Source organism: Leptosomus discolor, chromosome 10, assembly GCF_034619465.1.
Source record: "Leptosomus discolor isolate bLepDis1 chromosome 10, bLepDis1.hap2, whole genome shotgun sequence".
In the NCBI taxonomy this organism is placed as follows: domain Eukaryota; kingdom Metazoa; phylum Chordata; class Aves; order Leptosomiformes; family Leptosomidae; genus Leptosomus; species Leptosomus discolor.
The window spans coordinates 5,357,256-5,369,323 of record NC_141400.1 but is presented as its reverse complement, the minus strand read 5'-3'; the positions used below and the strand labels follow the sequence as shown (position 1 = coordinate 5,369,323).

The 12,068-nt window shown below is 38.3% G+C and overlaps 1 protein-coding gene across 5 annotated transcripts in view; it reads left to right on the top strand.

Annotated features, from left to right (window-relative positions):
* Positions 1-12,068, top strand: part of TENM2 (teneurin transmembrane protein 2) — a 545,195-nt gene that overhangs the window by 497,759 nt on the left and 35,368 nt on the right. For 4 of the 5 annotated variants that reach the window (XM_086470948.1, XM_086470946.1, XM_086470945.1 and 1 more), the window contains 3 exons: positions 4,458-4,668; positions 9,171-9,290; positions 11,367-11,628. In XM_086470948.1, coding sequence (XP_086327074.1) covers positions 4,458-4,668; positions 9,171-9,290; positions 11,367-11,628 — 593 coding nt within the window. Of the gene's footprint in view, positions 1-4,457; positions 4,669-9,170; positions 9,291-11,351; positions 11,629-12,068 lie in introns of all 5 variants that reach the window. The other variant, XM_086470943.1, reaches the window with a different exon arrangement.

The window sequence follows — 12,068 nt, the reverse complement described above, 5'->3', positions numbered from 1 at the left end:
AAATTATTTTGAATGATGTATGCCAATATAGCTGACAGTAATTGGATCAAGCTACAAAAGTGAAAATTTGGGTTAAATATCAGATAAAAGTTCCTGGTAATAAGATACCCTGAGCTGTGGAATAGCCTGTCTGTGGAAACAGTTCTGCATTCAGTTTTAGAGCTCAATTAAAATATTTCTGTGTTGGCGGAGAGAAGGCCTGCTCTTTTGATAATCTGATAGAGCATCTCTAATTCTTTCACCTTGGGTATATTAATACTACACGTAATTAAAATCGGATCATGATAAATTAACTAATTTGCCCTTAGAGTGATCAAAGGCCCTTTTGCCCTCAGGGTTCATAGTAGCTGCTTTTCCCCCCGCCTCCATTTTAATCATCAGTCTCAAATGTTTATTGGAAAAAGAAAAATTTCCAGGAATTATGCTCTGAAAGTCACCAGCTCCTGAAGCTGGTGAAGTGTAAGAATGCCCTCTACTGAGCATGGGCTTGGAAGTTTTGTTTTGGAAACAAAATTGTCCCCTGCTGGGTACAGAAAGCATTTTCTCAAGCAGCTGGATGTCAGGTCAAAGTTGACTCATTCTAATGTGCATCATGAATTGAACCTGAAGCACAACCTGCAAGTATTTGATGAAGAGTGGAAACTAAAGATAATGTACTCGTAGGAGTTTAAAAAACCCACAATTGCTCAAGGGTCAACTTTCTAAAGAAAGATGTAGCACAATTCTGGAATCCAGTCACCTGAACGTGATGAGGAATATATTCAGTGGTGAAGGAAGACTGATGATGAGAGGTTCTAAATACATTAGCAGTAAAATATATCACTATTTCTACTGAAAGCTTTTTAGACCTTCGAGAGGAACACAATAATAAGGCCATCTTAAAGTATGTCATGCACGAATAGGTTGTTCTACTTACATGCAATACTTCAAAATTTTCTTTTTGCTGTATAATTACATCTGCCAAAAAGTTTGTGGACGAGTTCATGGAAAGTCAAGAAATGTATTATCCATTCACAGAAGTGAAGTTTTCAAGAGGAATACCACATCACTTGCTTTGTTTCTGAAAAGATTTGGGAATTCAGAAGAACCATGAACAGCAATGGAGAGCTAATCTTGTGCTGCCAGTTTAAATCAGATCAAAATTTCCTATTTCTTTCTTCTTAGTTAAGGCCAAGTCAGGACTTCTTTTTGTCTCAAATTGTTGGAGGAGCTTCAGCACCATCTTAACTCCCTCTAAAGTCTCTTCCCTTTAGCATACAGAGTTTGAGAGCTGCTAACTGGCCACTTTAAACTCAGATGTGTATGCTATGAAAAGCAGCAATATCTTGGTGAGGCTAATGGTGAAGTTTTTGTCATTGAATTAACCACATAAATAATTCAGTGTGCCTGAGGAAATCTGGAAGACGACAAGCTCTGAAATATATATTAAAAACCAAAGTACTGAGTTCTAATTAAAATTCATGCTTATGGCAGAGTTTTCTCTTACAGAAAGTACATTTTTTCTAACCCTTGTTTTAATCAACTGAGTCTAATGCAACTAAATGATGCTGTAACAATTTACTTCATGTGTAACAGTACAACATGGCCAGAGAAATGGGCTGATAGGAACCTCATGAAGGTGGGGAGGACCAGTCTCAGGCTCAAATGTGTGCTGGGAAACACTTTCTTACCACGAGGGTGACTGAGCAGTGGAGCAGGTTGCCCAGAGAGATTTGGAGTCTCCATCCTTTGAGATATTCAAAATCTGTGTGGGTGTGGTCCTGGGGAATCGGCTTTCGGTAGCCTTGCGTGAGCAGGGGGGTTGGACTGGATGACCTCCAGAGGTCACTGCCAACCTCAGCCGTTCTAGGGTAATATGTCTGGGTAACAAATTAGCAAACATGAGCTAGAAACAAATATATTCTGACAGTAATCAATACTCTTTCATACATAGAGTCAGAGATTTCAGAGCAACAACGTAAATAATAGCAGCAAACAGTACAGCAGTGTATTAGCCTTTGACACCAAACAGCAGTGCCCGGGTTCTGGCTGCATGTGCTGAACAGATCCATACCTCAGTTCTGCCGTTGCAACAAGCTGGATCAACTAGTTAGCATAAGGTAAAAATATCCTGACTCACGAATCCTGCCATCTGGGAATAAATTAGTATGGGGGAATATAGCCATATATTATAAGCAATAGTGTTCCAAACAAGTAAATCGTGTATATTTATGTTACAGTATATGCCTGCCTTTTCTAAATATTCTTGTAAGTATCCAAAAGTGTGGAAGTCTAAATTCCCATAACTGCATAAAAACCTTCCTACATGAAAGGAATCATACACAGGTTTCTCACTGGTATTGAATGGAGATATTTCTAGCCTCTCAGGTCCTGAACTGGCAATTCAGAGCAGTTTGATTGCCTGCTTGATTGTTTGTGAGATAACGGTGAGATTGGCAGTGACAGGGTAATTTACTGAAGATTGCAATGTCAGACTATTTCCAAAAGGGCTTGTGAGCATAAAGATGTGGTTCGCATGACTGACAGAATGCTGAGAGATTGATACGCCAATTGAAAGTTCATGGTGTCATCAGAAGTGTTCGGTCACAGAATCCCATAATCTGCTGCATGATGAGGTCATTACAGACATAACATGCTCACCTCTAATGACAGGTGTAGCAAAAATATGAGGCAGCTTGAACAAGTACATGTAAATTTGTCGAAGGGAGTAATTTATATCCTGTGTTTTGCTTCTGTTGTTTCTAATGTGTTGATAGGCTCCTCTTGACTGGTGGTCTGAGTAAAAGAACAGAGTGGCCTAAACAGTGGGCAGCTTTAAGTTCGTAGTTGTAGAGGGGTCACAAACTGAGAAGGAATGCAGGATGCTGAGAGAAGGTTCTCAGAGCTTAATAGGAAAACTGCCTTGAGTTACAATCTGAAGCTAATGATGTCCTTACTATGATTATATAAAGTGGGTGGAAAATGGACTGTAGCAAAAAAGAAAATTCCTACTGCCACGTTGGAAAGGATTTCAAGATGAATGGAGCTCTTAATGTGAATAGGCGACTGGCCTTAAAGCAATGTATAGTTCTTGCAACAAGGTAGTTTCTCTAACCTAAATTTCCTTAGAGGCCTGGATGAAACATTGTCAGCGTAGCTTGGCAATTTTAGTTTTAAATCAGAAACAGTCATTTCAGATACACACAATCCATTGGAAATACAAGGCTAATTGTAAAATAAGAAAGCTTTTTATAGGTTTGGGTGGGGTTTTCTTTTGTTGTTTTTCAAATTGTCTCTGTGTAGCGTAATGCTGGTCTGCTGTGCATTTGAAAATCATGAAAATAATGGGTCATGATTGTATCCTACGGTACTTTTGTCCACTAATCTACTGGAATGTTCTCTCTTGTATGTGGTATTCAGTAGGTGCCTAGGCCATATTTGTATTCAAAATCCAGATTAATATGCCTTGGAGAGTCTCTGAAAGTTCACAGACCTAAGTAGATTGCAGATTGAATGCCTGATTCTTGACCAAGTAGATGAACAAATGTTTCTAAATTGTTAGAGATGATAATATTTTAAAGTAAATGGTTATTGATTTCTAAATTACCATAGAACTCCATTGAGAGAGCATATTTCAGTTAAATGATGATACCAAAGGAAAGGATGATGCTAGAAGTTGTTACTGTATGTGCTAAAAATAGTCGGTTGTGATTTATCTAAGTATACAGATTGATCTCCCCACTGAGGATTCCATTTTAATTTCTGGTGTTTAAAGTCTAATTTTTCTTAAAAATACTTCTTAATAAATATTCTTGATGGACAACCTAATATGTGTTGTGATTACTGAATCCACCAGCTTTGTGACTGATCATTCCTTATCCAGGCATGCAGACAAGTTATGATTCAGATCTCTGGGAGGTGGGAGTTCCAGCATCACTTCCCTATGAATTGTCAAAATGGGTGCAAAGTCTTTTTTATTTTACTTAGGCAATGCTAACTTTCTCCATCACTCCCATCTCCTTCCCTCATCTCCCCAGATGGAACAAATTAAATTAAACAGCATAATTCTCAAGGAAATATAAAAACTTTGTTAAAAAAAAAAAAAAAAAAAAAAAGCTGGAAAGATTAAAAAAAAAAACCAAACCACAAAACAACAAACTGAAAACCCAAACAAAAAAATCCTGTACTCCTCCCACAACTTCTTCTTCCTAATTTCATCCCTTAATAGATTTCTTTGGGATTGATTCTCTTCTAACCCTGGTTTAAATTAATTGTAGGAGTAATGGTGTTTAACCAGTATACTTGAGAGAGTCTCATCCTCATTGCATTATTGGTTCAATTACCAGTTTTATGACGTAGAGATGTTCTGAAGAGTAAGCATGAACATTTTTTTCCCCAGTGCCTTAAGATGTCCGTTAGATATTATTGCTTGATAGCACTGTGCAGCCAGCTGAATCTTGACGATTTTTACTTTTCAGATGGCTTGGTTGACTGCCTCGACCCGGACTGCTGCCTCCAATCTACTTGTCAAAATAGCCTGCTGTGCCGGGGTTCACGTGATCCTCTTGACGTCATACAACAGAGCCATTCTGGTTCACCAGCTGTGAAGTCATTCTATGATCGAATCAAGCTTTTAGTGGGGAAGGACAGCACTCACATCATCCCAGGAGAAAATCCCTTCAACAGCAGGTAGCAGCTATAAATATGACGCTGTATCTGTGCAGTTGCAATGTATGGGAAGATTTGTCCCAGAGATTTTATTCATGCTTTAACATGAGATGCTGCTTTCAGGTGCTTCGTGTGTTTGCATCTCAGGCATCACTCCCACTGAGGGCACTCTACTGCAGTTTGTGATGTGGCCTTTATTTTATAACACTGAGTTTTATTAGCATTCTCGCATACTGGCAACACCTAGAAGAAGGTTCCTTCCACTGAGTAGGAGCTTCTGAGGTTTATATTTTATGAAGAGTGCAATCTGGAACAAGGGAATATGCAAACTAGTTTCCAGTTAGAAAGAGATTGCATTTTATTTAGTGCTTTTAACACAAGTTTCAATAATGGAATAACATTTCAATTTATTTTAAAGATACATTAACTTAGGAGGTTTTACTATTTATTCCTTATATAAAACTGTTTTACTTGCATCGTCAATACATCTCAATAGATTTTAATTTTCTTCTTGGTTTTCTTTTTTTGTGTGTCTGTCCTTCCAATGATTGTTATTATATAGTTATAATGAATCTAAAATCCAGCACATCATTAATTGATATTTGATGCCATTGTGGGCTTACAAGAAGAGTCGTGTTCCTATTTATCAGTATTATTTAAATATGCCTCCATGGAAAGATGCTAAGAAATTGATGAATATGATAATTATATTCGTATTGCCAAAGTTCAAAGTGAAGAAAAAACTTCATTTGAGATAACACCCAAAAGACTAGACTTCATTACAAGAAACTCTTTTTTTCAGTCAGGATTTCATTATAGGCTTACTGGGTGACATAGAGCAAGTCATTAAATATTTGTCTGTGAAATGAGGATCATATTTCTGGATACACCAGGCAGGTCCCCGTTGTATTCGTCCTTGTGATGCTCAAATAGCACAATAGTTTACATATTCTATCAGAAAAATCCTTTTGGATCCTACTCTATATAATAGAGACTTTATTCTATTCCATAAAATACTCTATGTGTACACACATGGAATTGTTTGGAAAAATGGAAGAAAATTGTTCTGTTTTCATCTAAATTTGTTGTGATTTTTTTTTTTCTCATCAGGTCTGTAAAAATAAAATGGGGGAATTCTTGCAATTTTCTGCAATGTTGTCTGAAAAGGAAAACAAGACAAGAGAGAAGCTTACAATTCATGAGGCTGAATAATTTGTCCAAAAAGGAGTAGAGGCTACAGCACAGAAACCATATATTCCACAAGCTGGTTGATATGTGCTGCTCTGTGTATGTTACAGTGAGCAAAATTTCCTTGAGTGAAGAGAAGCAGGCAGTTTCCTGTTACATATTGTATGCTAACCAGTGCTTGAGCCATTGCCCCGTTAAGCCACCCGGAGTGAAAATTAGTGTATTCCCTGTATCTGTATTCCACTATCATCTGATAATGTTTAGATGTGTTATTAACATGATCCAACACTTTATTCCTAGATCTTGAAGTATTTTACAAAAGCAGGTGATTGTCATTCCAAATTTCTAGACAAGTGTAGTGATATGCAGTCATTCTTTTGCCATCCAAGAAACATTAGAAATTATGTTAGAAATAATCAAGCTGTTTACATATAGATACAGGTTGGAGTCTTCAAAACAGTCTAAGGATTAGAGCTCTAGACTAAGCAGGAGCTGGACACTTCAATCCTGAGGCTCATTTAAAAACTCATTTGAAATTTCTGATTTTTTAAAAATATGTTTTCTAGGGTTCCTGATGGCAGGAGTCTTAATTCTGCTTTACTCATCTGAAGTACGCCATGTATTTTAACGTATCTTTGCAAATGGCATATTAAGGACATTTTAAAATTGGCCTTAGCCTCTTAAGTTGTGAGGGAGCTTTTGAGAATTTTACAGCTCAGCTGTTATTTTTGGTACCAATTTTAGGCAAATCTAATGTATACTGTCAAAATTAAAGTTTTAAAACTAAGGTTTTGGCTTTTAAGAAGTGTCACAGGGTTAGACCTAGTTTCATGTATGCTGGAGCTGCCATAGTCTCAAGAAGTAGCTGACAGGAAAGATAATGGCTTCTCTCTTTTCTTAGCTAAACTTCTCATTCCATTGAAAGAGAAGAAACAGTCGGACAAAATAGTGGTTATTATTTTTTTCCAGTACTAGTGTAAGAAGTTATTTCCTACCCTGCTAAAGCAATTAATAACAAAATGTATTGATTGCAAAATTGTTTAGATATTGCTGATTGTTTCTGTGCAGAAACAAGATGAAATGAAGTTTCAGGAAAAAAAAATAGCTATGTGTTGTTTACACCTTCAGCTTCCGTGTTAAAAAAAAAGAACTGAATGTATCAGCTTAATTTGTCAGTTACAATTTTAAAAGATTACGAAAGAAAAGGTTGTCCTATGTGTGACTTAGTCAACATATTACTTCTTGTAAATTCAGATTTTAGCTACAAATTTTAGTATCTATTCCGTATTTTGGCATTTTTGACATAAAAAGAAAGATTATTGGCCAAAATGTTCTTATTCAAATTATTTCCTGAAATAATAAAATTGAAGGTAGAAAAAATTGTCATGAACATTATTAGTTCTCTTCTGCCATATGATGATTTCTTCTAGATCTGCTTTCTGCACTGTTGCCCTATAGAAGCTTGAGTGACTATCTTCTTACAACAATTTCTGTTTGTGTGCTTGTAACATAAAATCATTCAAGCAAAACAAGTCATGCCAAGACAATTATGTTGGTCTAAAGTATTCCCCAAGTAGATTTTCTCAACAGGTATCAATTTCTATTAAATTCCATATTCTGTTACAAAATGTTGATTTTGCAAATTAAAATTTGACCTCGAGGGTCAAGAAATAGTTGAAAGGTCTAGAAGCAAAGTAACAGAAATGGCTCATTTTCATTACTTAATTTCTTTTATGTAATATTGAAGAAAATATTACACCTTGTTTGGAATAAAAATATGAGGAAGCAGTGGTTAAATAGCCAGTGTAATACAGTTAGAATTTACATCACAGCACCTTGAACATTTCCAAGTTAATAGAAAAGACCTGAAAACAGTCTCTGATACTGCTAATGAAAATAGATGTTCTCTGATACGGGGATGATGCAAGTCTTACAGCCGCCCCAGAATTCAACTGCATTTTGTCAGTTTTCAGCAAAACACAGCTCAGTTTAGTACCCTTGTCCTACAGCTCAGACTGGGTCCAGAAATCTGTGGTGTGAGGGTGCTGAGCCTGTTGGTGTGCCTGAAGACCGCTAAGGTTCAGGGGCAGCTCCAGTCCCACCAGCACAGAGTCAGTTCAGAAGCAGGGCTTGTCACTTGCTGTCTCTCTGTAGCCACAGATGAGAGTTGGTGGCTCATGCTGGAAGCATGCTGTGCTGACGTAGAAATCTTTTCACCTAGGACTAGAGCAAAAAGCGATTTTGCGACCCCTGAGATTATGGGTTGCAGTAGGTTTAACTCTCTCACTGTTTCCCAGGATCACCTTCTCCTTTTTTTTTCAGTTTCCAGTGTAGAAATGGAAGCCATCTACAAGGAGCTTCTCCTTTTTCCATCTCCCTTTTACAGTGCCCCCGCTCACCAATTTGCTTCTCTCAGGGTACAGGGAGGATGGAAGGGAAAGAAGCCAAGGGATGGAGTGTCCTCTCCAGCTGGGACAGGAGAGGAGAGAGGCAGGAATAGACTGGACATGCCGGAGATCAGAAGAGCAGGGAGAAGAGGGGCTTACTACTGCCAGGGCTCAAGAGGCTGAGAACACAGCCAGGTGGGCAGCAGCAATTTCTGCCTGCTGGGTACTTAGCAGCAACAAAGCGCTCTCAGAAGAGAAAAAGACTTGACTGTGCCTCTTACAGGAATAGCCCGTCTTCGTCTCCTTTAGGTTAAGCAAAGTTGCTTACCCTGTTGGCTAAGAAAACCCTTTATTTTGCCTGTGCTTAAAGCTGGCCTTAAAACCAAATCCTGTTGACAAAGTGCAAAGCAAGGAGTACGAATCAGGACCAAATGCAGCGTACAATCATCAGTCACTCCCTAAGACAAAGGAATGTGAACCTTAACTTGGAAAATTGGTTGTATAAAAAGATGTGTGGCGTTACACCACATTTCTCGAGTGTATTAGCCATCCACAGACACGCTATTGTACCCAGGGAGGTTTCTGAGATATGCCCAATCGTCGTTTCAGTGGGACTTCAGGGTCACGGTTGTGGTTTGGCTGAATGTGAGGTAGCTTTCTACTCTGCAAAGCCTCGTTAGACAGCGAGACAAAGCCTCATTAGAGAAAGAAAGCACTAACTACCATACACAGACCTCACTGCATAAATAAGCGGTTTCTTGATTTAAGTATATAGAGGGAGCTGGGCAATACTGCGGTATCTTCAGTATTCTGAAAATCTTTGGAGTAAATTTGATTTAGAATAAATGAGGCACAAGTGTTCCACTACTCAGTTTATAAACAACATAACTTTGGGGTTTTAACTAATACCTCTCTTTTGTATCTTTCTTTAATATCTTTCTTTTTCAGCCTTGTGTCGCTCATAAGAGGCCAAGTGGTGACTACAGATGGAACTCCTCTAGTTGGGGTCAATGTGTCGTTTGTCAAGTATCCAAAGTACGGCTATACCATCACTCGTCAGGATGGCACGTGAGTTTGCTTGCTTCATTGAGTCCCTATTTCGTATGTAGTATCTTTGCTGATTAACAGATGGTGTGATCTAATGGAACCATGTGGTATCATGCATTGCATTCCTCCCAGGGCAAAGAGCTATTAAGTAAACACAAAAGTAATTTTTCACATGGCATTTTGAATACTAACTGCAAGTAAATATGAAAAGGCTGACTTCTGATAATAACGTGTTAGCAGGCAGACTTCTTTCAAATAAATTGCTCTGTATCTATGAAAACATTTGTGGACTACAGTAATATCCAGCTGAGACCAGAAATATTTCATGTTAAAATGCAAGGCAGGCTAACACTGCTGGGGAAAAAAAAAAAAGGTAATATCGTTATAGAATAGTCTATTTTGTTAAAAGTTCCTTTCTCCCTCTCTTTCCTTTTGAAGATCCACTATCTTTTGAGTTTCTTCAGGGTAGAATGTAATCAAAAGATTCTAATTGAATATATTTAGACAATTTCCTGCTGTGCAAAAAAGTGCTTTTTCCCTCTTGTATCAACTGTTTTGAAATGCACACACATTCAGATAAAGAAAAATCAGTGTGTCACAGTTTATCTAGTTTACGGCTGTGGTAACTAAAACAGTGTATCTGTGACACATGCATTGTAAACATTTGGCATTTTATCTTGATCTTGCATGCAAACAATTGAATTGAAATGATTCATATGAGTCAACTGAACTATAGGGAGTATTTAATTTCCACATTTCCCAGAATATTATTCTGTTATACTAAAAGTATTATGTTGTTGATTTCAGTGGTTTAATACTACAGTAAATGGTGAGCTGAATAGATTATTGAAATCATTGAGTAATTTGTTATGTTGCCAGCACTTACATGAAACAACTGATAACTGCTTCTGTTGTCAGAACCTGGAAGTATTTTACGCATTTAGGCCAGATTTCAAAACGCCTGCGTGGGTCCAGATTACCGCCATGATTATGTAGGGGGTTGAAAAATGATAGATCAGCTGTCCTGGCAACAGGAATTCCTAATATTATTTGTAGAACACTAACAGCAAAACTTTTCATTACTGTTCTTTTACTGCCACGTGTCCCATTGTGTGCTTGATGGAGAGCTTCTTTTAGGAAAGGGATAATTCGGTGTCCAGCTCAGTATGAACTTGGCCTCTCTGCTGGTTCTGTGTATAAAGATGACTTGTAATAATAAATGTGGTGGTTTGTTTGTTGGATATATTTTAATTATTTCATGCAGATTTTAGGAACAAGGGTCATCTGGGGGTCTTCAAATCATTGCTGGTCTGGGCTGGGTTTCAGTTATTTAGTTGCCAGAGGTTCACATCCCATTACTGATCATCTCAAGTATGACGCTTAAAATATACCGTCGTGGCTTAACTCCAGACGGCAACTAAGCCCCACAGAGCCACTTGCTCACTCCCCACCCGGTGGGATGGGGGAGAGAATCAGAAGGGTAAAAGTGAGAAAACTCATGGGTTGAGATAAGAACAGTTTAATAGTTGAAATAAAAATAAATTAAATTAAATTAATAATAAATTGTGATTAAAAAGAAAATAACAAAAAGAAAGAAATAAAACCCAAGAAAAACAAGTGATGCAAATGAAAAACAATTGCTCATCAGCAACTGACCGATGCCCAGCCTGTTCCCAAGCAGCAGCCCCCAGCCAGCTTTTCCCCCAGCTCTATACACTGAGCATGACATCATACGGTATGGATTATCCCTTTGGTCCAGTGGGGCCAGTTGTCCTGGCTGTGTCCACTCCCAACCTCTTGTGCTGCACCCCCATCCTCCTTGCTGACAGGGCAGCATGAGAAGATGTCAAGTCCTTGACTTAGTGTAAGCACTGCTCAGCAACAACTGAAACATCAGCATGTTACCAACATTATTCTCATCCTAAATCCAAAACACAGCACTGTACCAGCTACTAGGAAGAAAATTAACTCCATCTCATCTGAAACCAGGACATATACTTATTGCTGTAGGTATACCTATGTACCTGTTTCATGAGCCAGGAATGCTATTACTGAAATTATTCAGTCTTGTCACTTCTAAAGCCCACATTTTTCTAGGTTTGACTTGGTTGCAAATGGTGGAGCATCGCTAACTTTGCACTTTGAACGGGCCCCATTTATGAGTCAGGAAAGGACAGTATGGTTGCCGTGGAATAGCTTCTATGCCATGGACACACTTGCAATGAAGACAGAGGAGAACTCCATTCCCAGCTGTGATCTAAGTGGCTTTGTCCGTCCTGACCCAGTCATCATTTCATCACCACTTTCAACTTTCTTCAGTGATGCTCCTGGCCGGAATCCCATTGTACCAGAAACCCAGGTAAGAACAGTGAGATTGAAAAGGATGCAGAAATCAGTGGTCAGATACTAGTGCTGACCTGAGCACTTACCACAGAGTCACCATTTGCCCTCTGAAATTGCTGTAGCAAGTGCCGCTGTAGAGTTGCGTTCCTTCTGACAGATAGCAGGTTTTCTAATGAGCCCTGCAGGAGATATCCTAGGTTTGTGTCACCCAGACACATTTATCTTTGGCTACCTTGCACCTTCTTATTATCATACAGTATATCAAGTATATCTCTGTATTTCAGTTGACAGCTTAGGTGTTTCAGGAGAATTTTGCTAAGGCTCGGTGTGTGCTGCTAACCGCAGGCTGTTTTCTTGTGTGTTATTGAGGACAAAGGAAAAGTCTACTGGTACTATAGTTTCACTACTTTATTCAATTATTCTTTACTTTACACTAACTGTTAGTAAAAGTTGTGG